The following is a 27,007-nucleotide window of genomic DNA, read 5'->3' as shown; positions in this document are numbered from 1 at the left end:
TATAGAACTGCCTACTGAGCTCATCATAATCTTTCCCTGCTTAACATAGGACTGAAATAGATGAGCTGCCATTCCACTGAGGAAGTTCCTGGTAAAATTTAGCAGGCAGGAACTTGTAGTTGGACTCATATAGGGCCCACTGGACTCTTGAGGTGACGTAATGTGCAACAGTTTCAATCATCAAACTTAACTGTTTTGTTTATAGTGGTGTGTGTTTTTTAATTAAAAAAAGAAAAAAGAAAAAAAAAAAGAGCAGTTTCAGTCGTCACATAAACATTGTGCAACAATTCTGATCGGCACATAATTGTTGTGAGGCAGTTTTCCTTTTACTGCTCTTGTTTTTTTCCTGCAGTGTAGATGCTTTCTAATAATGCTAGGTTTTAAAAATGCAATTTACTTTGGGGCTTTCTCTTGGCATCACATCTCGCTTTGAGTATACCCAATCAGCACAGAGTAAATCTCAAGCCCCACCTGGGAGTTTATCGGGGCCGCTTGGAAACGCCCTAATAGACGACTATTTACAGTAGTTTTTTTTTTTTTTTACAGATGTTCTGTGTGACTTTTATCATGATATTTTCAAACCTTGGGAGCAATCTTGTTATCAATCAAGATCAGGTTTGATGGTTACACACTCAGATACTTTCCTTCTGCCAAATCTAATACAAGTCTTAACACTTCTGTACCTTGAGGTCTTTGTTGAGGCCGATTATAGCAGTTGGTGTAAAAGCCAATGACAGGAAGTGGGAGAGCGGGAACCAGAACCAGAACTGGGTGAAGACCAGCAGACCCACCACCGACGGCATGTGAGTGTGACCCGTCCTGGACTGCAGAGAGATGGTCACGTTGCGTCCACCTGGAAGACAGACAGAAGGAAAGTTAGAGAGAGGGTTTCATGATGTTGGTAGCAAATTTTCTATCAAAGGACAATTCCAGGCGAATTCAACTCGGGGGTGTATTTTCATATCATTTTAGGTCTAAAAGAAGGAATCTGAAGATTTTCAGTTTAATCGCTCCTGTTTTGCGGTAGTTGCGTCTGTCTCCACATCGCCACGGCAGCAATGAATGGGAGTGGATGTAAGTTCCGCTGTTTAGGCTGTTTACATCCCTCAAAACCGCAATTTTTTTCCACAGACAGCGTCAGATGGCTACTCAAACATGCACCGAGAAGTTTATTTACTTCAAGCAAGCCGACATGTTTGTAAAACTAGATCTAATTCAAAGTCTCCTGGAGTCTCGCGCGAGCCCGAAGTTGCAGTGCTGGTGTATTCAGGCGCAGTAGGAGCTACCGCTTGTGTCATAAACACAGGAATATCAACTCTTGACTTGCTTGAAGTGTACATTTTTTTCCACAGACAGCGTCAGGTGGCCACTCAAACATGCGGCGAGAAGTTTTTTTTACTTGAAGCAAGTCAAGAGTTGATATGTGTTTATGACACAAACGGGAGCTTTTCCCACTGCATGTGAACACACCGCGCACGGCAACTGGGTCTCGCGCGAGACTCTGGGAGACTTTGAATTAGATCTAGTTTTACAAACACGTCGGCTTGCTTGAAGTAAATAAACTTCTCGGTGCATGTTTGAGTCTCCATCTGACGCTGTCTGTGGAAAAAAAAAATTGCGGCTTTGAGGGCTGGAAACAGCCTAAACAGCGGAACTTACATCCACTCCCATTCATTGCTGCCGTGGCGATGCGGGGACAGACACAACTACCGCAAAACAGGAGCGATTAAACTGAAAATCTTCAGATTCCTTCTTTTAGACCTAAAATGATAGGAAAATACTATACTATACTACTATACTGAATTCGCCTGGAATTGTCCTTTAACCTTATTTTCACAAGTTGTGTCATACGGTACACGTGATGTTGACACATTATTGCTGAAACATTTCAAGAAGCTATGTCCTTGTCTAAATGCATACCAAAGCCAAAAAAAAAAGCATTCCATTGACTTGGAAAAACAATCAAATAATATTTACAATTGAATACAGTAGTTTAATATAACAATTTAATCTGTGCCAACCAGTCAGGGCATGTGGCCGCCCACCCTGAGAGCTGTTGGACGCGTCATCCTGTTAAAAAGGGAGTTTCTCCTCTTCACTGCCAGCAAATGCTTGCTCGTTGTCAGAACTATTGAATTTCTCTCTATAATATTGTTAGGCTTTGAGATAATAATGTATGGTTATGATTCAGCACTATTAATTAAACTAAACCCAATACACAAAATGATCCATGACGTTACACTAAGGTGATAAAATCAAGATATAAAAGAACACCCGGTATACAGAGGCTATAGCAGTGGTGTTTCCTTTTTGACACAACAGACTTGCTGCGACATGCACCAACAACTGATCAGAGAATTAGATTTTGACAAATTGCAGGGTTTTGTATAAAATGTGAATCAGGTCAGACTAAAGTTGAAAAGAAGCAAGCATGCTCAGCAAAATCTGAGCAGGGTATATCCCCTTTAACACTGACTGTGCATGTAAATACACTGTGGTCAGTTAAGGGCAGTTTCCCCATTGGGAAAAAATGTACTTTTACGTTTCAATTTGGTCACTACGAAATTATGGCTTGGGTTTTGTATGTTTTATATAGAGCCCCAGTGGAAATCCACATCTTAAAAAATCTAATGGTTAAAACAGCCTTTACTTTGAAGTGACAACCATCACTGATAACGTAATGAACCGTTTGCTACTTGGCACAAGAATTGTGCAACTAGGGATTTGGAGCTTAATGATAGTGCAGACCAGGATGGTCACCACCCTGTTAAGGTTGTCTTGTGGCTTCAACCTCTCTGATAGATTGATCCCAGGGTAGGAGTTAAATTATAAACACATACTGGCAAGCTAATTAAAACCAGGAATGCATTGTCTACAACATCCTGAATTAAATTTGAAAAATAGCCTCTATTCACTCTCACTAGATTTCAGATACACAGGAGATTAATTATTTATCTAGATCAAAAGAGGTGTGTCAGCTGTCCCAAAATAACAGATACCTTTCACAGCTGTGGAAGACGTTAAAAACTCCCTTTTGCTTGATTATTACCAAAAGATTTTCTGTTTTCTGATATCTTGCTAGAGCTACGCATTGAATTAAGAACTAAGCAAACTTTATTAGATATATATACATTTTTATTATTAGGTGTCCACCTTGCTAAGATGAATGCAGTTTAACCCTTCTGTCCCAGAATATACTATTTACAAGTTTATAATGTCCAGCTTATAGTATGCATGCAGCTTGAAAAGTGAACAGGAACTGCTACTTTTACAAAACAGCGTACCGGTATATTCATCTCTCGTCAGTCCAGAAAAATAAAAAGGCATTCTTTCCGATTATTGCAACACTTTTTCCAGGTGCAGATGTTAGATTAGGATGTGATTAATAATTTTTCCGAGGAAATAAAACATACCAAAAAATATTTTGCAATACTAAAATAGGTTTCTGCATAACCTGTGGCCACCCATGATGGAGGTTAGTGCTCTACCAAATAAGAACTGTGGAGGCCAGTGGAGCCGACCAAAAAGATGATGATAAACAGGGGTCAAGGGCCTGTTGAAGCTGAACAAAAGAGTAACACACCACCCCTGGCCTTTCTGGGACAACCAGAAGGGAGGAACCGCAAAAGGGAAGACAGAGGGAGGAGGAGGAAGAGAAGACGGCCTTGATTTATCCATCATTCTGGAGAAAAGAGAACTTTTGTTTGAAGGTGAAAGGTAACCGGCGGGGAGTCGCTTTTCCAGCTAAAAATGAAATCAGCTGCCATTGTCCTGCTTTGCACCCACTCTTTTCTGAGGTCACTGGGATGATTTAATGATGCTGCCTTATCTCAACATCTGAAGTGTTGAAACTATTCCAGCCAGACAAGCTGAATGTTGGCCAGAGTGAGTCATGAGGTCCGCTCGCTGGACAACTACAACCGGGCGCTTAAGAGTCTCTTAAAAACTTGAGAAGAGGTTGAGAGCACTTGACACACACACACACACTCAGTTTTTGTGAAGTCTTATTTTGGTAGGCCAATTTTCATTCCAAGGAGTTGGTGAGGGGGGCACCGGGATAGCACTGATCCCTAAAAAGGTGTAATGTGACTACATCAACAACTGGTTTGCTTGTTGTTTTGGTTTCAAAAGGATGAAACAAAGGGGGCATGTTTCACTAAAGGGATGAGAGTACAACCACTAATTAAAGCTAATTAATGGACTGTATCAATTAGTGAAGGAAAGTCTATAAATGCGGGCTGGACATGCGATGGTGGGAGACAGCTGGATACAGACAGTGTGAGAAAATGAGCAAAGAGTCTGACATTTCCTTGGTAATGAGCACCAGAGATCATGAAACTGCCCTCTAATGGCTTCCGCCCATCAAATTAAATACAATTACCCCTGCACCTCAAATGCTCCTAACTCCTTACAAGAGCCAGAATACTAAAACATTCACACCACATGAGCCTGAGCATGTCTGACATTCAAAACAGGGGTGGTGTGTTTCCTGACCAAATGTATTTTAAGCCGAAAACTACACATTGAACTGTACTGAAAAAACACGGGACGGCGCTGAGAGAGTTTGGCGTGGAGCGCAGCAGGGAGAGCTGGGAGTCTGAAAAATGACACCGGTGGCGAGGGTTTGTCTGGACGGCCTCACACAGGGTTATCTTGGCATGTTGGCCTGAGTTTATTGTGGTTAATGTGCCTGATTTGATATATGATTGATGTCCCGTCTGTCATCAGGATGGCTAATCTGCTCAGTGCTGCAGCGGGGGCGGAGTTCTTCAAGAGGCAATTTCATAAGTGCTGAAAAACGCTGGTGAGTCACGACATTGTGCACACACACACACACACACACAGTGGAGTGGACTTATCACTTCAAGTTGAAGTGCAAATACAAGAGTCATTTGAGAAGCTGATCAGGTGCTACAACTTCTACAAGGCTGCAACACCTGATTGTGTATTTAGACAACACTGTGTAAACAGAGCTGGTTTCTTTCTGCCTCAGCACACACAAGGTCTTATGTTGGAGCAAGAAAATGGGTTTCTGCTCCTGCCTGCATTGAAGGTTTGTGTATATACATGAGACTATGGGTGTGCTCACTGTGTGTGCAGCACTGCATGTGGACGTGATGATGTGCAGCTCTCTGGGACCTCACACACACACACACACACACACACACACACACACTGTATGCTTGTGTCCACAAACACCCACACAGACACACAAACACAGAGACTATCAGACAAACAGTAATCACCAGGGGGAGACCAACAGGCCATATGGGCCGAAGGCTGAGCAGGGCGCAGCTGAGCTCGGACCGCCAGGCGCTAATGCACCTTAACATGATCTGTTCCAGAGACACGGAGCACGGGTGGTCAGCCAACGACGGTTACATGGTGTGTGCTTGAGCAAAAAGAACTCACACACACACACACACACACACACACACACACACACACACACATACATACATACATACACACACAAAACCACAAACCCACATAACCATTTCAGCAGTTGACTTGATTAACTGTGTAATTAAGAACGTGGGTCTTTTCGGAGGTGAAGCACAGGGGACAGGCATCTCTCGGTCAGTGACAGAGGATCCAAACAGGTAAATGTGTCTTGTTGTTGTTGCTGTTTAACAACTTACCTGCGTCGAGGATTCCCTGGGCCAAGATGGCGCCAAACTTGGCCATAACGTCATCATGCTTGTCATTGATCACCTTGGCATAAAGCTGCCTGAACTGGTTCACCTGAAACGATGCAGAGATGAAGAACATGTAAATATTTGCTGGTGTGACACTAGTGGCGGACCACAACATTGATTTGATTTTTATTTGTCTCAAACAAGCACATCAAAAGACAAACAATCTATGTAACAAGAAAAAACAATAATGATACTGTGCAAGTTTGAGAAGGGGCTGAAGGAAGCAAAGCTTATCTAGTTCAGCCCCCCCTTACATTGTGATTCATGTCATACAGTACATCTGTAGTTCCATACAATTCAGAAGATTAAAAACATATTGCTTCAATATGAAATAAGACCATGATTATAAATAAAAAGAGTAAAATTAGCTGTCAAGTTCTTTATAGCTGTCCAAGAGTGTATGTTTGTACTTACGGTACTTTTAAATTGTTTTAAGTTATTGCACATTTTATATCCTCATCTAGTCTATTCCACATTTTTACACCACAAAAATAGATGCTAAAACTTTTCAGGGTAGAATGGATGGTAGATTGTTTAAAGTTACAGTTCCCTCTTAAATCATATATGCTTTTTCTGACCATAAACATTTTTTGGATGTTTATTGGTAGCAACCTATTCCAGGCTTTAAACAAAATCTGACCTGTTTTGAATTTGACTAGGTCCTCAAATCTTAAAATACCCAATTTTTGGGGGATTTTTTATTATTGGAATAATGAATTTTGTATATTGGTGTCAAAGTAAAAAAAAAACATCACTAAAAACATTACAACAATTCTATAGTATTTTTTAATTCAGTTAACATTGAAGAATTCACTCGCAGTCTGTGCAACTCTATCAAGGGCTCTCCAAGCACTGAAATGTGTTTTACATTTAAATGTGTACAGCAGAACAATGATGACAAGGCCTCATCACCGTTGATGATGTTGTAGTGTACCTCAACAGCCTGTGTGACACTTTGTGTACACACTGTGCTGGTTCGTTGTCAGTCAAATAGGCCAATTTACCCCCCTCAAAGTAGAGATCTAAGACTGTTGTTTACAGAGGTGGAAAATTCAAAGATTGAGGCTTTGAAATAAACAGTCATGGATGCTCTATGTTTGAACAAACCCTGCATACCGCATTGAGCTTTAAGGAATGCTGCTGTGCAGATGAGGAGGCTTTGAAATTGTGTCTGGTAAATCTTAAACCTTTATGACAAAGTATGAGGCACTCTGAGGGCGAGTGTATGCAGTTATGCCTCGACTAGTCACTTGTTGTTCCTCTGTGGCACAGATGTCTTTTCTAATGTCTTTACAACTCTGAAGCTTTCTGTTTTTATCAAACCCATCTCCTGTCTTACCTTTTAGTGACCAGTCTGTTTATTTTGCAGGTAACCAACCCATCACCAAGACAGAAAACAGGGCAGTACTGATTTTGCTCTATACCCTTTTCTTTACTGGGTCACACTGAAAAGAAAATTCCTCTGTGGGTTTTATCTGTATACACTAGACTGTATCTTTGATCAAATCGGTCATCACTGCAGGCTGTACAACCCAATTTAATTATGACCGAGTTGTAAATCAAAATGTCCAAACCGTAACCAACGATATACGAACATTTCACACATACCTTTGGGCAAGTGACCTCCGTCTGTTGGATCATGATAAGGGCAGAGGCAATGAGGGCACCCTGTCTCACATAATTCACAGGGTCATTGGTCATGGGCTCCAGCAGATTGATGGCCTCCTGTCCAGGGGAAAACAGAAATAAATGATACAGTTAAATGGTTTACAAGATGCACAATAATTACAGGGCTATTCAATTATCCCAAATGACTAATTCTGTAGTAGTAAGGACTGTCTGGCCATATTAAAACAATCTGGAGTGAAAAGGTTATTAACACTTTAAAATGGATCTTTTAAGACTTCTCAGAGTATCCGTGCTCTTTTGATATCTATAAAATCAGGACCAGTAATGAAAAGCAAAGAAGTAGATTCGCTAGTTTTCAGATTATAAAACAGACAAAGTAATTCCCCAGACCAGGTTCTTTACTTTACACTATTTACTTTAGACAAACAGCTGGAGAAATTGCTGGCCCAACGTGCCACACCACAAACTCTGTCATCTAAAAACCTGCTTGAGGGCAAACAGACACAGGCTATTTTAAATACCAAAGAAAGCATGTTTTATCAGTGAAGCATCAGTTGGAAAAACCTTTGTGAGATAAATCAATGAATAATGGTCATCCTCCAAGTGTGAGACAGTGTAGGAAACAGGTTGTAGTGCCGTCTGATGGGTGAAATGAAAACCATCCCTTTATTGCTGAAGGCTTAAAGCAAATGGGCTGCTAAGTGATGGGGTGTAAAACATACTGTATATAATGCCGTGTTTGTTTTTGTTCTCTAACAAACACATTGAAGAAAAATAATCAATTTGTTAAGAAGCAGGGGAGCAAGATAAAAATTCTAGCACTGACTGGCTTATTACATCTATAGCAACCATCAGAAGAATGATCCATGTTAAATCTGATGTAGCTCTGTAGACGTAGCTCTGTCGAGACCTGTGGTTTCTCAGTCGTACGAGACTGACGCAGATACCAGACCGACAATTTGCTAATTCTATACATTTTATATTTTGCCACTCCCAACAGAGCAGATGAGTGTAACAGGGGCACTGCTGTTTGGTTAAATACAGGAAAGGGATTATCAACAGAGGCAACCAGACCATGCAAATTAATGACATTAGTGTCATCCATATCTGGTTGCCTGGGACGACAGTAACAACAGTTACGACAAGCCCTGCCTTCTTCAATTTCCTCCCATGATCGCTGTGAATGAAGTAGTGAGTGGGGACCACCTACTCCTTCCCTGTGCAACCCTGCTCCTTCCTCTGTTCTCGCTGAGCTGTAATGGCTGTAACTCACACCACTCGACTCAGAGGGAGGCGTCAGCTCCGCCGAGGAAAGAGAAACAAACTAGGATGATCACAGTGGAGGTAAAATAAACCATGTTTCATCAATGCTCTTGACTCAGCTGGCTCAGAGAGCCATGTCCAGGGACGATAAGTCAAGAGTGTAAAGCCAACACCAGCCGACCACATCCTGTTCCTGATAGGTTGTCAGGGGGTTTAATTGAGGGTATTTACTGTCAGGCCCAATCAGAAGAGCAGGTCGACACAAAATGTGGTCGTTTAAGATCTTCCTAATCCATGTACAGTTGTGGACTGTTTTCTACAGACTTGTGCCTCAGCGAGAGTCATTTCAATTCAATACTGCTAAGAACTGGCTAGAGGCTTGTGTAAATAAATGAAGAGTGCAGAACACACTTTACCACCACATAATTTCCATTTCAATACATATTTATAAAGCTGTATCTCATGACAGTGTACTGAAACTGTTCCTGTGAGTCCGTTTGGTGTTCAACATACATTTACACTGGTAAAAAAATATATATTTCCATCCAATTTACCAAACAAGCTGAAGTGCATTTAAGATTTTCGTTATGGCACAAACTCAGCATAAACAAACTGATGCCAGAAAAAAACCAGAGCAGCTTTCCTGTGCAGCTTTTTACTTCTTCTTCTTAACGTATACAACAGATGAGGAACACTAGTCTTGTAAAAATATCCAAAGCCCAAGGTGCACAAATGATGGCAAAGGAATACACTCCGTCTGAATAGGTGACCCACTTCTGCTGCCACAACATCATTACTCTCACTAAGGACCGAATGTGCTCAAGGTCTTATTCTGCTAAAACCAAGCAGTGCCGCTTTGGAGCTGACCAGCTCCGTAGAACGCCTCCGTCAGATCTGGTCCAAAACACTCTAGTGCTCCAAGGCTCGACGTGCAATGAGCCGTGACCCTACTTGGGCTATGCCACCTGAGACTCATCAACCCACATAGTTTAAACAACTCAGCGACTGGCAGCACGCACCACTTCTGTCTTCTTCACTCTTTCTTTCCGGACTCCAGCGAATCCAAACACGATGACAAGATACAGCCTGGCGACTCTGAGCCAATTTACGCCCATTTATCAGCATGTGATTCCAGAGCTTACCACAATTTACTGGTTCCTGTGTGCCAACTCTTCACGTGAATTATTACAAAATGTGAAAAGATCAAATGTAAAAATGGTTGTTTACTTTCAGGGATGCAAACGGGTCAGGACCAAAAAAGAGAGGAATTTCCCGGGGGAGGGGGTGCTCACCATTAACAAATAAGTATAATATCACAGAAACGTACTCAATTTCCAGTAGTTCAACCCCAACCAAGTATTGGGTGCATATAGGTGGACATAGTTTTCAGAAGGCCAACATTTCTATATTAAAAATGCTTAAAAAAAAAAAATCCTTTGCAATATTTCCATTTTGGAGATACTGATTTTTAGGTCTTCACTGAATGTTAGTCATAATTATTACTATTAAAATAAACTGAATAAATAAAGACATTGGATGTTTCATTCAGTGTGTAATGGACATATATAATGTGTTAGTTTCACTTTTTGAATTGAACACATTCTACATGGCGGAGGCGACGTCTTTCCACTCAGGGCTTCCTTCACCTCTGAAACGGGGCAGAGCTCCGTGGGAAACACCTGCCTGACACAGCAACGTAGGGAACCGTGCACATCCGCGGCGCACAGCTCCACGGACACGCACGGGGGGGGGAGGGGAACGCCATCGCACCGACTGCACGCGGCTCGCCTCAGTTTCACGTGATTGTCACTGTCAGCCTGTTAAAAAAACATTTTACTGACCCCAGTTGAGACGCTGAGACCCCCCCCCCCCTCCCAAAAACAAAAACTCTTCGGATCTGAACGATTCACACAAGTCACCTAATTGGTCATGAAAAAAGCGAGTTTCGCTTTTCGGCGCGCTGTTTGCATCCCTGCAGTCACTGTATACATTCATCAAGGTAATGGGTGAAGCACTTAAAAGGCAACGAGTCGATATGAAGGTGGCACGATATGAAATTGCTTTAAGGCAGGTCAGTTTCAAACGCACTGATCCAGTTTTGTCCGATCCAATCCGATACCGATACCTGGGCTGAGCGCATCGGTACCCGATACCGATCCGATAATACTGTTGAATGAATGAACCGTATATCTTGCCATGTGAGTGAAGGCTTCAGGCTTCACATTAACATTTAGCCTTGTTAAAAAAAAGGTAACAAATTAACACAGATATAATTGTACTTAATATTATTTATTGTTTAACAAATAACAAAGTGTACATTAGCAGCAAAAAGAAATAAATAACACTAGATCGCTGTAACTGTATTGCTATGTATGATATTAATAAAAAAGAAATGACTGGATCGGAATGCTGGATCGGCCTCATTCATCCGATATCCGATCCAGCTAATTAGTCAATATCGGAGCCAATATCCGGATCGGTGCATCTCAAGTTTCAAATGCTGAATTTATGATGCGTCTAAAATCAAATATTTTAGCTGGTAAACACACATGGAGTACACTGTGTATATATATACTTGCAGGCATAGTGCATGAAACCTGATGGTGGAGGGTGACAAGTGTTTTTCTTACGTAAGAGTGAAGAGTGAGTATGGATAATTTCAAGACAGCAATGTGTTGGAGCATCATCTGAGGATAATTACAACCGGTGTTTGAGCCAGAGACTCACTCCCATTTCATGGTTTGTGGTTTCTGTTTGTTCTGATGGCGTCATCATGTCTTACAGGAGAAAAATGACGACCTTTTCTCCGCTACTTCGACACTAAAGAAAGTGAAAACACCTGCAGCACAGGTAATCATTTGCGTCATGAATTTGCATCACTGACGCACATATAAAACCAAGAAACAAATAGGGCACACACCATAAACGAGGACAGCAGGGGCCAATACTGCCTTTGTGGACAAAAAAAAAAGCTGTTCAGGCATTTCTGGTCCAGCCTTACGAGGATTATTAATTTTACTAATGAGCACCGATTCCTGCAGGAGTACCGGTAAGCTCTGTGCAGCCATCTCATTAAAGAAAAACTCATCATTTACATCTTGAAACAGAGATTACTTGCAAAAACAGAATGTGGTAATGTGATGCAAGGTTTTTTCCACGCAGCTCATTTGTGTATCACGTCTTTAACAGCACCTAGAAAACCACTGCTTTATCAGACCCAGGCTATTATTATACAAAGATCAATCATTTCATTCAATCTTTCTTTCTTTGTGCAACGTTGAGTGAATCTGCTGCCAAAACTCTGAGGTTCCTGACCTGCCTGGTGGACCCTTATTGTGACACACCACTGAGGTGCAGTGAAGTCAGCTGAACACTGAAAGGTAGCGTAAGGTAACCAAGGAGCGGGGAGGGGAACAAAAGGAGGAGGCACTCACCTTGTTGCCTGTCCCAGCACAGCAGATGCCCAGGGCCATGGCAGCACCGCAGCGAACATGAGGGTTGTAGCTCTCTGACAGGAGAGACACCACACTGGGACACTGCTCTGGGGTCCTGAAGAGAGACAGAGAAAGAGAAAAAGAAACATTGAGGCTTAAGGAATTGTGGAAAGAGGACAACAACATGGGCTTCTTCTTACCCTTTGCGATCATTATATAAAATGTGAAAAGGGAAAAAACTGATAAAACGAGCACTGATACCTTGAATTGTGATCATAACAGCGAACAAAATATTATTACATTTTCTACAGATAAAGGCTACCTACTGGTTTAAAATCAGTTTTTAATTCATAACAATCTTTGTTTGACTGTGGTACAACATGTACAGAATATTTTCACAATATATACACACCAATTGACAAATCTTTGTACAGTATATCTTCCAATTTATAGGCTGATATTTTTGTGGTGTTTCCGTGTCAAAAAGGAACTGTAGGAGAGAATTAAAAAACGTCTTGTTTTTTGGAGATTGGACCAGATAAAGTGTAGAGAAAAGAGAGAACCGGTACAGTGAAAGAGCATGTTTATGAAATTTAGGCTTTGATTTATGTCTCTTGAAATCCTCCAAGTCCTTACGACTTTTCTCCCCAGTGGTGCTGCTGATGTTGGAATAAAAGAGAACAGCAACCATGGAGCCAAACTATCCAAGACAAATCTTTGGCTCGAGATATAATTGCATGCACATTATATTAAAGAAATATAAACTGTTTATCATTCAAATGAAATAGTCAAGATGATTGGATTATAGTCAAATAGCCCCCAGGAAAAGGAGCGTATGCAATAATTAGATACTTAAAATGAACTTGATGGAGCTAAATGAGATTCTTGAGTGCAGTGCAAACACAAAAACTACAATTTAAACAGGACTTTTTTTTGCTCCCCAGTCACAATGAGGTACTCTTCAATCAGTATACAAGAGATACTAGTAACACCTAGGTGACACTGAAGTACAGTCTTCAGTCTGTGAGTGAGTGTCACCAGGTGAATGCAAATGCCAACCACACATTAGGTGACGTCCTGATTTCAGCATAAAGATGAACACATCAGTCAGTTTACCATTGCTAGAAACTTTTAGATTAGTCTTATTTTGCATTACTCCTTCAGAGATATTCAATTTGAAAGCACGTGGGAAAAAAGGAATGTGGTTGAAGTAATCCTTTTTTTTAATTATTAAACCACAAACCTTATCTGACAATTTTCTGGTTATAGCCGCTGCTGATAACACTGACTTGGGCCTGATGGACGAACTGATTGATGAGATTACACAGAGCCTTTGAATTTCACAGAAAGGTTTGATCTGGATCAAATGGCCAATTGGGAGTGAATCAATCAAATTGTTAATCGCTTTTAGGATTTTTAGGACCAGTCAGAAAGCTAACACCATAATCTATCTCAGAGATCACCAACACCCACATGCTGCCTTATCCAGATTCAGATGAATAACAGGTAATTATTACGTTTTGATGTCGTATCTCCATTTTTAACCAGTGCAGCTTCCCAGCCTTTACAACGGTGATCACATGATGCTTCTAAATCAATGATTCATGTCAACAATTTATGTCAGTCAATAAGACACACATAGTGAGTGATAATGTTGGAAAAGTGGGGAAGCTGTTCACTTGTTAAGATGTGTTTGAGACTGTTGAAGATGACCATATAGAAAGGTTTTAAGAACTGCTACCCCTCATTACAATTTCTAAAGTTAAACCTAAATATACATTTTCAAAAACCCTCTGTTGTAAAGCCATTACAGATGTTATTTTCCAAGCGTTTTGGACCTTTGCCTTGGTTTTTACATGGAACTAAAAGCTCATCCATCGCCTCAAGCAAAAACAAGAGACGGATGCTTGGAAGAGCTGTTTATGAGCAAAAATGAAATGACTTTTCAGAGTGACAGCTTTAGTAAAGACACCAGCCTCTACTTTGATTTCTCTTAAGTGGACCTGACTACTGAACCCAAATAAAAAGATAAAAGTAGAAAACAGAAAAGCTCAATGCATTGTTTTAATAATTACAGTTACCTTATAGTGAACTGGCATTGAAGTTTAGAAACGTGGCCAAGATGAACTCATGTCTTCACATTCGATTTTAGTGGTAGTTGCTTAAATGTACATCATGTCCAATAAACATGCCACTAGGACTTCAGTTAACGCCCCATTCAGTCTGGACCATTAAATGTCCTTAATGATGTCTGGAAAATGAACTCTAAAAAAAAAAGAGTAAAAGCTTTTCTGTGTTGTGTTATCGACTTGTCTCATGTTCTTAAAGCCTAGTTTGTTTGGCGTTAGTAGCCTGGCTCAAACTCTACATGAGGATTTAAGATCACAAATGGCATTGGGAGAATCACAGGGAGATCTAGGCTGCCTTTCAATTTCACCCACATGGATTGGGTTTATTTTATTCTGATAGTCGGACAATTCCCTTCTATCCATACACGCATGGGTGCTGACAAGATCGTAAGGCCTTCAGAGACAAAGATGAGATTTTGACCTACAAGATAAAACTGGTTTGACTGGACCAAACATGTTACAGGTTATGTATTCTCAACTCCTGCATTCAAAGCAAAACTAGAGCATGCTGTCAATATCCATTATAGGAATAAAAATGTATAAACTACTAGACCCTCAAAGGTTTATGTCCTTATGATACATTTTGAAATCAATGGGGGGCTACAGTAGCTTGAAGTATTACATGAGAAAAACTTTTCCAAATAGCTGAAACTAAAGTCTTTTCAACCTTTTCAAAGTAAAAGATAGACCAATTACCTTAAGCCACCAGCAAAAATGGAGGAACTCAGTTGGAAAGAAAAAGAAATCAATATTCAGCTTTTGTTTCGTCTGAAAAAGCTGTGAAGCGATGATGTCTGTATTTCAAGCCAAAGTTAAATATCCTCTTAATGTGTTATGGACTTAGAAACAGAATGAACAGCAATACTATTAAGAAAAGGAGGGATAAGAAAAGAAAAGAACTGAGATATTTATCAAAGATGTTGCTGATGTTAAATGTAACATCAGCAAAGGTTTGTAAACTCCTGCTGCCTGCTTTAGAAATTTGAATGGAACAAAATCCATTATTATTTCTTTTGAAAGGGATAAAAAAAAAAAAAGTAATTCAGCGTGCCCTGGACACAATGAAACTTCCAGCAGTGTGCAGTGAAGCTGCCGTACTCAAAGCTTCTTGTATGAAAGCTCAGAGACTTTGTTGGTCATATGCAGTAGGATTAGTAATAGAAATGTTTAACTTGAAGTGCAACAACAACATACAATGCTTTTACTCGATTGATTAATGTTCTTCGACCGTATGTCCATGCTTCACATTTATTATGGTGTAAGTGACAGGCTGGTAAAAAGGTTCAACTCCCCCTAGGGAGCAACATATATTGAAAGGTCAGCGAAATACAGCAGGAATATAGCTTCGCTAAACAAATTATAGATGGTTTTGCCACGTGAAATGTGATTGTGGTAGTTATCAATGCACTCTCACTGCAAAAGGGGAAGATCTGATTAGCTTGCTTCCCGTCTGTTACAACCAGTCACCCAAATAAATCTTGAAAGCACCTGGACAATGTTAATATTACACAAATTAAGAAGCTGTGCAGCTTTTGTACACATAGTTGATATTTATATACAATTCAAAACCAAGCAATGTATGGCAGAGGGTGAAAGGGGAAGACAGAAAGCAGCAAGTGACAACAACTCTGCCAATCACAAAAGGGAAAGATCTGCTATGATATATGTATAATGTTTGATTAATACTGGTCATTAGTGGGGGGAAAAAATGCATGAACTAAATGCATTAATTGTGTAAGTTTAAGAGTATAAGGCTACAATTGGTTCTAATCGAGGTATTGTACTGTCAGTAATTTATAATTAAAGAAACATTATGAATCAGAAGAGCATAATACAAAATATTATGATGATGATTTCACACAAAAAACCAAGAACTGCTGATTGTTACAGCCACTGAGGGTCAGGCTGAGCCAGCAAGATTGGATATTGTTCTTAAAAAATAAAATGTGCCTGCGTGGCATGCATTTAATGTGAGGGCAGAGGTCAGCATACTTTTAGCAGTACACCAAAAGCAGCCACTGGCATAAAAAAAACAAACAAACAAAAAATCAACAAAGTTTGTGCTGGTTAGATTAAGTGACCACTGCTGCTAAAAAAAAAAACATACAAAACTGAACCCATTTGAAAACAATGACCACAATAGACCAAGAGGATAAAATAGCAATGTAAGTGAAATAGGGAACATGTTCAAATAACACATTTGCTCTTTGGACAGTTCTTTACCGGGTGACCTAAGGATATACAGATCCAAGTGGGGCGGGGGATTACTGGCAGTATTTCTCACATTTCCTTGTGAGAATCACTCAACATCATCTGGTTACTGTAAACTCATGAGATTGTTTATTTCTGTCTTTTAATGTCTTGCATCTGTTTAAAAAAAAGTAAAACAATGAATGCACACAGAGTATACACATTTTGACTTGTTAAATCAGCGAGATCAAAAGAAGAAAAAAAACAAATATGTTCAAAATTTCAAATTAAATTATCTAAATGAAATTAGGATTGTATTTAAATGACTATTGCAGCCTGAAAATATGAGCTCATTGAGGACACACACACAAAAAAGATTTCTCCCTTTGCGCCACTATTACCTTCCCCCAGCACTGCTTGCCTCAAATAGAGGAGAGAACAGAAAGTGACAAATATAAACAGTGGGACGGCTGTGTTGAAGGAAATTACCTCCCAGAACCACTGGCCTGTTGCCAGAATGAAGACATTCATCTGTTTTGTACAGAGTCTGACTCACGGGCATGACGGAGAAAGAGGGAGGGGAGAACCAGAGAGCGAACAAGACGGGGAGAGAGAGAGAGCGCGAGCGAGAGAGAGAGAGAGCGCAAGTTGATCACAGGCTGTGAACAAGAGGCAGCGAGTGGGAATAGGAGAAAGGCAGACGAGCCACAACATCTGAAAGTTTTAAACCTGTGATCGCGGTAGGTGATGCGAAACAAGACTGGGGGTTCTTCCAGCTGGTGGAAGCCAAACAAATTCCACATCATGGACTGCTTCAGACAGAGACAGATTTAGGTTTTCGCTGATGAGGGAGGGCTTTCTTTGTCACGTTCTTTCTTGGAGAAGAGTGGAAATATAAAGGATGAGATCAGGAATGTTAAAAAAGATAGTAAAGCAAGTGGTGTGCAAACACTGAAACGCTTTAGGTGGTTAGGCTGCACCATCTTCCAGCATGAAATGTTGCTTTAGTGTTTATGAAAAAACGTAGCTACAGGGGAAAACACTTCCAAGAGTTGAAACGTCAGAAAGCGACAAACTTTACCTTCGGGAGCAGGTAAGACATTTCTGCAAAATCACAATTACTAATAGTAGTTGACACGTCGTCGTATTTTTCCAATTGCTCCAGTGTGAGCCTGTAATTCCAGATTATGTAACCCATTCCAAATAAAAAAGGTGTGTGCATCGTCTTTACAAATGAACATGTTCAGACTGTGATTTGAACTTTGTATCTAAAAACTGACTTTAAGTTAAAAAAAATATATATATATACTTGTATTAAAACTTTGACAAATTAGTTTTTTGATTGATATTGACTATTAAGTAACAGCCGAAATGGAAAAACAATGTAAGCTACTGTATCCTATATTTTCTAGCTTGGTAAATTCCTTTGCCATAATGTGGAAACAGTAATAATGAGTACATAGGAAAGACCCTCTTCATTTGTAACCATAAACATCTCATTATTATGTCAACATTCAGACCAATTAAAGCCAATGGGTGACGACAAGGTATCACTGTTCCCTTAACTGACCTGTTTGTTCTGTTCAAAGGATGCACCGGACGACAGAGTTAAAAATGCCTGGGAAAGTGAGGACCCCCGCTATCGTTTCACTGTGGAAATACTAATCGTGTTGGGATTACTGCCAGCACTTGAGTCCTCAGCAGCGTTGGACGGACCCGTTCTCAGTGGACCCTCTACCGATTATCCGCTATTGGATTCGATTCGGTTTGTACATTAAAACGAGGGATGACGCACCCTGTCCACTGGCCCTGACTGAGCTGTCCCGCCCTGCCCTCTGGCCTTGTCCGTGGGACCCTGTGACCATGCTGACCGAGTGTCCAACACCAGGAACACCAGAGCCCCGATCCACGCTCAGGCCTGCTGTAACCTCTGCAGCACCAGCATGTCTCAGGCAGTCACGACCAACAGCTCACGGCTCGGAGAAGAGACCGGGGCTGAGCTGAAATGGGCCGCCCTGCTTATCGTCATGGTCATCATCCCCACGATCGGAGGTAACATCCTGGTCATTCTGGCCGTGTCCCTTGAAAGGAAGCTGCAGAATGCCACCAACTATTTTTTGATGTCACTTGCTGTTGCTGATCTGCTGGTGGGACTACTAGTGATGCCTATTGCCCTCGTCACTATTCTCTACAGTAAGTTTACCACTGTTTGAGGACCCTGAATTTTTTTGTGATACATTTTAAAAACAACCATGTGTTTTACAAAAGCAATAAATCCTTGACTGTGCTGGGAGAAAGTTCAATGCCAGGATCAGTTCCTTTACACAACTCTGATGAAATATTAAACTAAACGATGAGCATTACCATAACACCTAGCTATGTTTGAACTGTTCTTAATCTGTGTGGGTTTAGTAGTTTTGAACTAGAGAATTAAATTAAAAAGACAATCAAAAAATAAAAATATATTAAAAACCTATAAAACTTCGAAAACCACTACTTACCACTGTGCAAGGCAAGCATGTTTTACAGTGAGTGAGTGTGTTTGTTGTAGACATAAGCAGTGGCAGTAATTTTACAATTTTCCGTATCATTGGAAAATTGTATGCAACTTTTATTAGCCTTGGTAATCTACCAAGAAAACAAGACAGCATGCTTATGGGTAGTGAAACGGGATAAAAATAGTTTGCGAGGAACACTAGATATAATCGCAACTCTCTGTAAACAAATTACTCTTGATGAAATATAACAAGAGATAGTAGGCAATAAACACACTACTTCCTCTGGCAGTGCTATGGTAGCAGTTGTACAGCTTACATTGAACTATTGGTCACTGAACTATTGGTTCTCCACAAGACCTGCTATGTTTTACTGGAAGGCCTGCTGCACGAGTCAAACTGTGCATCTTAATGCAGAGGGCACAATAATTCTGATATTTGGAGGAGGCCCTGATCCTTACACTGGGAATAAACACAATGAGGTGTAAAAGTATATATACTGTATGCCTGCCCTTTTTCTGTGACTGAAAAAGGTTGAGCTTCATTAAAGGTACATGGAAGACCATTTAAAATAGAGCAGTCTCATTTCTTTGGATTGATAGAGGGGTCATTCAAATTTGTTAAAAACTTAAAGGTTTGAAAGTGATTGTATTTTCTTACCTGAATGTGTCTATGTACACACACACACACACAATGGAAAGGAACTAATATAATTATTCATAGACTGGTTCTATCACACCAATAATTATATCCACTAAAATGTTGCATTTGAGGGGAAAAAAAAACTCTTCCCTTAGCAAATATTTTTCGGACTCAAACAGCTGTCATTACTCTCCTTTTTAGGGAGATGAAGCTCACAGCACTGAGGTGAGAAAGGAGAGGTCGTGGGGACATAAACATGCACAAACACTGTTTGTGTGAAAGGCTGGTGTGAAGCATAGCAGGGCCATCAACAGTATGGACATTCAAACTGCCAGACAGAGGATCAGTTTCTCATGAGGAGCACTCAGTCGTGCAGTGCAGGACCGGGTATAACCGTCTACGGTTAACCAGCAGAGCATCATTCTTTAAGGCCCCCATTTCCCGAAATCACAGAAAACAACTTCAGATAACAGATCAAGGTCATTACAAGGCCACAAAGCCTCAAAGAAAATGCTTCATTTTAAATTTGAAAAGCCAAGATAAGAATGTGATCACAATTACACACCTGTAAGCACTGCCAAGCATTTTCCACATCTGTTCCACAGCTGCATTTAATGCATATCGAAAAACCTGATGTTTAAGCCTGAATGTGAGCGGTGTTAAATGTTGTAAAACAACAAAGTATCAAGATATTCTTTTCAGAAGACAAATCTCCCTCTCTAATTGTTTAACTTTTATTTTAAGAGCTGTGGGTCAGAGGATTTTTGTACTGCGCAGTGCTCTGTATCATTTTGAGTGACTGAGTTGATTAGACGCAAAAAAGAAAAAATAACAGCGTAGAATAGATACTTGTTTGCTGATAAAACTAAGCTTATTCCCTTGAAATGGCCTGTGCTATAATATAATTAATGTGACTCTGATTGCAACACAATACCATGAAAACTAATACAAACACACTTGCTCCAACGCAGATGAGATAAAAATGTACATGTTAAATAGATAAATAAACACATTAAAAACATGTCCCTTTCAAAAGCCTTTTGGACCCTGCATACTGTGTTTATTGAATAGATATGGGGCTGAGGTGAGGTCTTAACAAAAAAAAGAGATACAGTGGGTCTGCTCCGAGAGCGAGCGAGGTATTTGTCAATGAAGAGGCCAACCAGATGAAAACTAATCAAAACTATGACTCAAAATTTCCCCCAAATGCGACAAGAAAGTGGTAGAAGGAAAAGAAGGGGAGGGTGGCATAACAAAAGAAAATTATGTAAAGGAATAATTCCAACAACAATCTTTTGCAATGTTAATGGGTGACGGGACAAACGCCAGAACAATTACTTGCCAATTTTATGCCTGGAACAGAAAATAAACACTACTGTTGAGCATAGTCTCCAGCACATCTACAGAAAGAGCTTGTAGCTCCATAAACAGTCAGTGAACCCTCCTTTTTCCAGTAAAGTCATTCCTCCCAGAGATAAACAAACACCAATCTTTTGCATGAGTGTTACTTCTAATCGCTTGCCATTGTGGTACATCTCCCATAACCAGCAGTGTGCAAAACTCAAGTTCTTTCTGGATTCAAGAGGGATAACTCATTTTAGTTATATATCATATCATTTAGTAAATGTAGAGACAGCACCAAAGATGCATAAATGACATAGAAAAAGTAGACAATTAGACAATATGTATACGTCTACAATATGCCTCCACCAAACAGCCCAGTTGCAGGATATATGGTCGCAATCTCCATTTCTGTTCCGCAGTTTAAGTGTTGAAAAATGGCCAGACGCAACTTTATGATGTCAATGTAAAGCTGAACTTTGACAATTTACCAATACCTTTAAAAAGTTGTAATTTCATCCTATAAAGACATTAGTTGTAATATATGTCATGGCTTGTGCTTGAAATTTGTAATTTATGGCAAAAAAAAACATCTTGTGATGCCATCATGACCTTGAACCTTAAACTCACTATTATCGAATCAGGTCATCTTTGAGTCAAGGTGACTGTCTGTTACAAGGCATTTTAGAGATAACATGCTCACAATAATGACGTAGACAAACATGCGGACAACCCAAATACATAACTGGCACTGACTGTCACTGGTGCAATGGCATGAAACAAACTTGCGAAAAACAGAGATCACTATCTTACTAGAATAATTTCTTTCTCATCTTCCCTTTAGACTCTGACTGGCCTCTTCCGGATTTCCTCTGCCCCATATGGCTCTTCCTCGATGTGCTGTTTTCTACCGCGTCCATCATGCACCTATGCGCCATTTCACTGGATCGCTACATTGCCATCAAGAAACCGATTCAACACAGCCAGTACAAATCCAGAGCCAAAGCGATGGTGAAGATTGCACTGGTGTGGCTCATATCCATTTGTAAGCTCAATAACTCACATTTAACTTTTCACAAAACACGTTTTACAGGCCTCTGGGGTAGTCCTTATTTTGATAAAACTATTTCACAGGAAGAGTCTGATTTCTTGACATAATATCAATGGACAGACATTGTTTATAGACTCAGAAATATTTCCTAGATGTAATAAAAAGAGATGCTATATAAAAAGCAACCTGTAAGCTATAGTAGGGGACTCGGTTACGGTGGACCTTGGAGAAGTTACTGATAACGATACAAAGCCTTTAAAGGATTGGATTTCCTGCCTGGATCAAACTGTGCCTTTTTTCTGCATAGACCCCATCTGAATATTGAGGTCCATTATTCAAGACCCACTAATCATTAATCATTTTAGCTTTCCCACAAGAAACTACAGAATATAAATATGGACCATTTCACCAAAGCATTTACTGCTCGGTTCTAAGATCACAAAAAGCCCAGACTGTTTGGCTGTCGGGTTTGATTTCATTTGAGTTTCATTTCATGAGTAAAACCAGAAGATCAGATGGAATGAAGGGAGCAGCACTTAACACTGCTGACAGCAGAAGAGCTTTTACCCCGTCTGTGTACTGTTGTGTGTTCAAGAGGCATCATGGCAAGCCATGGATGACCACTCTCCTTGATTTAAAAAAACAAAACAGATGTTTCTTTGGTATTCTTTACACTACTTTTTCATTAAAAACGTGAATCTTTTTTCAACTATATATAGTATAAATATAAAGTATTAACATTGCCACTCATTAACTGTTATTGTCATTTTCTAGGTATCGCAATCCCAATTCCAATAAAGGGACTTAAGGACTACCATCTTACCAATAATGTCACCTTCAACAGTAACCACACCTGCCTGCTGAAAACCGACACCTTCCGGGAGTTTATCATGTTTGGCTCCTTGGCGGCATTCTTCATCCCTTTGACAATCATGATGGTCATCTACCTGCTCACTGTCCAAGTGTTGCGCAAAAAGGTTTATTTACTCAGGTCAAGGGTATCTCAGCGCTTTAGCTACCCGACAGTCTCCACAGTTTTTCAAAGGGAACATGGTGGGACGTCGCCTCAAGCAGAGCAACAGAACATGCTAGACAGCAGACTTCCCAGGATACCAGAAAAATCAAACACAGGAACAATGAACTCTCCTACAAGAGATGAAATGTCCTTTCGCAGAATGTCAACGATGGGCAAGAAGTCAATGCAGACTCTGAGCAATGAGCAGCGTGCCTCAAAGGTGCTCGGCATTGTCTTCCTTCTTTTTGTAGTAATGTGGTGTCCTTTCTTCATTACTAATATCACTTCTGTGCTGTGCACCAGCTGTGATGTTAATGTAATTGCACGCCTCATGGAGATTTTTGTTTGGGTTGGTTATGTATCATCCGGTATCAACCCTTTGGTCTACACCCTGTTCAACAAAACCTTCAGACAGGCGTTCACGCGTTACATTACATGCAATTACAAAAACCCTGCAAGTCAAAGGCCAGGAAAGCAACTAAGGGCCTCAAATGCAGACCGGACATTTACCCGGATTTCATTCAGGTCTTCCATGGCAGAAAACTCAAAACTGTTCATGAAACGGGGAATGAAGAATGGCATTGGAGCAGTGAGCTACCAAAGTCCACTAAGGAGCAGGCAAACACCAGGACAGTCATCCGGTGGCGTTGTGTTAGACACAATCCTTCTTACTGAAAATGAAGATGGTAAGCAGGAGGAACATGTAAGCTGTGTATAGAGCTACTTGAAGAAAATTCTCCAATTTAAAAGGGCGAACTTGAAGTGGATGAAGTTCATGGTGCAAATTTTATATCTCTTTGAAGACAAATGTTAGCTCTACCGTCAAAATTCACAATGCACGGAAGCTGCTGTTGTAACTCTTTCAATGCCAAAACGTAAGTCAAATCTAACCTGATGTTGCATCAGCAATGTTTTTCATGACATAGCAGGGCAAGGCAATATTTCTAAGTGTGTCATTTCGGAAAAACACACAAAATGGTATTTTTATTTCAATGTTTAAAACCGGTTCATTATATTTATGAACGTACTATGTGGTCAAAATACCACTCAGTGAGTGTTCAACAGTCTGCTGAAAAAGCAAGACCGTTCATAGACACAAAAAGAGTTTGAAGACTCTATGAAAGGTCAAATTTCAACTGCATTCAGGCCACCAGACCAAATGTGAGGAATGAAGACTTTATGACCGCCTGTAAACTCTATGAATACAGTATACAATATATTCCTTTCCTATGCTGAACCTTTCAACTTGGGCTATCTAAATATGCCGTAAACCATTGCAGTCTACATTGCTTATACTTCAAAAATGGCCACAACTACTTTTCAAATCTCTTTTGCAACAGACACATGCATTAACAAAATGCATTGCACTCTTGATATGATACTTGTTTTATTTGCTGGAACTTTGGGAAGCGCTCTTGTATGAGTATTGAAGCAGCCTGATGTTTTGACATGTTAAAAGGTGTCCATGTTAAAGATGTATATAAGTATGAACAAAATCCAGAATAAATAGAAACTGAAACATGTTCAATAAAATATTTTCTGTGTTGCTAAAATGAAAGAAAACAGAATCATATTGGAATAATTGTTCTTTCACTGTTGAGATCTGTACCATACTATTTCAAATCAAGTACAAATACTAAACCACACTGACCAAAGCCCAATGGGGGGGGGGCAACCATACTGCCTTAGATGATATAAAAATACCTTCACTTAAAAGTGACTCACGGGGCTTATCTACTGTACTACAGACCTACAAACAAAGCCAAAATTCAACCTTGCAAATGAAATTTGAACTATAAGGAAATAAGGAAGAAGGAAGGAGGGAAGAACTATGTGATTTAGATAGAACTCCTTGCTCTGGTATGCATGTTTGGAGAATGAAACCTGCCTCATTGCTAAACAGGTTTTATGTTGAATTCGTCAGAAAAGCAGAAATATAAGACATCTTGGGCGGGTGTATGCTGCTTCTACGCAGGTTTAGAGAGCAGCAGCAGTTATCCTTGAGCCATTAGGGTGGGAAGCTGGAGGAGAGGAGGCCAACTGAATTGTTCTGGTTCAGAAGTCTTTCTAAACACTGCGAAGATTTACACAAGGTTTATCTAGCGGCCAATTGATCATGGAATATCACATAGCCTTTTTTGGGCTTAAAAATGTACACCAAGATATTTGTGCATTGGCTGGGCTCTCTGTTTAACACTACTCTAGTCTCTGATGGCTAAATCCCTATAAATAGTCAGGGAAGAAAATGTGTGACTGACAATGACAAGAACGTTCAGCCTCTGCTGACAGAGGAATACCTTCCACAAGGACCAGGAAGTTATTGCAGTTATTGAAGTCATCCTAGACAACTGTGTACCTAAATCCTCCTATTGCCCCAAAGAAACATGTTCATTTCCATATGGATCTCTAAAATCTAAAAAAAAAAAGAAACGCTGATCCTGGCCTACAGAAACAAGAATATTGAACAAACAAATGGTTCATTTTAAAAAATAAAATAGAAAAGGCTCCTGAACGAGCAGTGCTGTGCCTATTCCGCAGAACAGAAATCAGTATTTTTAGTTGCTCTTAATGACTTTGTTTAAGCTGTTTTGTATGAAAAGCAGTAAACAAGTATTACAGTGACATATGCATGCTAAAGACACTGAACGACCTAGGTGATTACACTAAGTATTTTACAATGGAGTCTTTTTCAAAAGAAGATCTTAAATTACAGGGCTCCATCGCTGGCGATAAATAATTATCTTGAACATGAATTTTCCATGCTTTAAATATTTCACAAAGTGAGCAGGTGAAACTACACAGATCTATCAGCGTTTAGTTTTGTGTGAGAGTGTACAGGCAGCTACACTTTTGGGAAAAGAACTAGTGGTTTCAAAAAGAGAGGCCTCTGGTGGATGCAAAGAAAATGAGCAGGATTCACAGGTCAAGTTAATTAGACTGAGTCTTACCTGAACAGGATGAAACCGATGGACTCAACAGCAGCTCGTCTGACGTCATCATTCACATCACTCACCTTGATAAAGAGCAAAAGGCAAAGTAGTAAAATAACCGAAGCCGATACCAACAATCATGAAATCCTGCAAGTAACCTTCACAATAAAGCTGCTCATGGCCAAAGTATGAGGCTAATGTACGACTAGTGGACCGTCTAATAGCTTTAGCTTGTGTAAAGGCACCACCTACAGGACGACACATTGAACTGTTCACACCTCTGAAGAATGTAATGCATGCAACGCAGCCACTGAAAGCACATTACATAAATCCTAAAATTGCATTATCTTTTCTTTTTTTTTTTAACTGCCATGTGGAAACCAGTTGAAAATGTAATCACTCATTTCTGGTGGTTCTATCAATTTGCATTGGTTTAAGTAAAAAAAAAAAAGAAATTAACTTATTGGATTCAGAATTTCCAGTCTCAAACAGTCATTAGAGACACTGTTGTACTCTGTTTAAGACAAATGGTGTCTTATTATTCAAGGATAATCAAATATTTTCCTACTAATTGAAGATAGCATCAATTGTATTCAATAAACATAAAGTAAGATGAATTATGATGCCAGCTACAATAACACAGCCCTCATGGCCCTTGGCATATGCTTCACTGCCAACATGATAAACCTGTCTCCCGCTCAGTGAAACACTCACCGCGACATGTAGCAGGCGTCGAATGGCCTTGTTGTTCCCGGAGCCGCAATAGGCCATGCCCACAGTGTACATACCAGAGCGCCGCAGGATGGGGTCCTATCATACAGTGAAAGGAAGCAGAGCTTTGAGTCTTTGTGATGTACAATTCAAATAAACATAATGAGTCATTTCCCATATTCAGCTCTTATAGGAAGGTTTTTGGCACAGAGTACAGAGGAAGAGACTCCCCTATGACATGAAATACACAAACACAACCTGGGGTTGTATGAGTACGTGCAGGACTCGTCTCTGCAAAGTTATGGAGCGTCATGACAACAAGATTTTACAATACCCTCCTGCCTTCATTTTCTTTTTAAATTCATTCAGCCATCAATATGTATTGAGTTACTTATTTGCTCCAGAGCTGTAAAAGCAGTCAAATACAATCTACACTGTTGTTGGAAAACTATGCAACTCTTACATTATGGTGTACATG

At 40.1% G+C, this 27,007-nt stretch overlaps 2 protein-coding genes across 3 annotated transcripts in view; one reads left to right on the top strand and one right to left on the bottom strand.

The window, feature by feature from the left end:
* The window catches only part of psmd1 (proteasome 26S subunit, non-ATPase 1), a 42,476-nt gene that overhangs the window by 8,958 nt on the left and 6,511 nt on the right, over nucleotides 1-27,007 (bottom strand). Inside the window, exons 15-20 of the mRNA XM_085774540.1 lie at nucleotides 26,533-26,628; nucleotides 25,837-25,901; nucleotides 12,026-12,140; nucleotides 7,308-7,424; nucleotides 5,643-5,745; nucleotides 684-853 (exon numbers count right to left, since the gene is read on the bottom strand). Of these exons, the coding sequence (XP_085630666.1) occupies nucleotides 684-853; nucleotides 5,643-5,745; nucleotides 7,308-7,424; nucleotides 12,026-12,140; nucleotides 25,837-25,901; nucleotides 26,533-26,628 (666 nt within the window). The remainder of the gene's footprint in view (nucleotides 1-683; nucleotides 854-5,642; nucleotides 5,746-7,307; nucleotides 7,425-12,025; nucleotides 12,141-25,836; nucleotides 25,902-26,532; nucleotides 26,629-27,007) is intronic.
* htr2b (5-hydroxytryptamine (serotonin) receptor 2B, G protein-coupled) lies at nucleotides 16,907-23,805 on the top strand. 2 transcript variants are annotated; one of them, XM_085774542.1, is made up of 4 exons: nucleotides 16,907-17,437; nucleotides 17,934-18,537; nucleotides 21,667-21,867; nucleotides 22,648-23,805. In XM_085774542.1, exons 2-4 carry the CDS (start codon nucleotides 18,288-18,290, stop codon nucleotides 23,604-23,606), a joined length of 1,410 nt encoding a protein of 469 aa, XP_085630668.1. In that variant the 5' UTR covers nucleotides 16,907-17,437; nucleotides 17,934-18,287; the 3' UTR covers nucleotides 23,607-23,805. The 2 variants fall into 2 exon arrangements, with proteins under 2 accessions (XP_085630668.1, XP_085630669.1); XM_085774543.1 differs by having other exon boundaries at nucleotides 16,994-17,437; nucleotides 21,667-21,848; nucleotides 22,648-22,896.

This window comes from Trachurus japonicus, chromosome 4 (genome assembly GCF_045865225.1).
Source record: "Trachurus japonicus isolate A0001 chromosome 4, Traja_1.0".
Lineage (NCBI taxonomy): Eukaryota > Metazoa > Chordata > Actinopteri > Carangiformes > Carangidae > Trachurus > Trachurus japonicus.
Note: the sequence above shows the minus strand (reverse complement) of the source record. Positions and strands in the feature narration are given on the sequence as shown.

Bases quoted from the DNA above. Each gene is read 5' to 3' on its own strand.
- htr2b (XM_085774542.1), top strand. From the start codon at position 18,288: ATGTCTCAGGCAGTCACGACCAACAGCTCACGGCTCGGAGAAGAGACC. The intron at 18,538-21,666 runs GTAAGTTTACCA...TCTTCCCTTTAG, and splicing joins CCTCGTCACTATTCTCTACA to ACTCTGACTGGCCTCTTCCG. The intron at 21,868-22,647 runs GTAAGCTCAATA...GTCATTTTCTAG, and splicing joins GGTGTGGCTCATATCCATTT to GTATCGCAATCCCAATTCCA.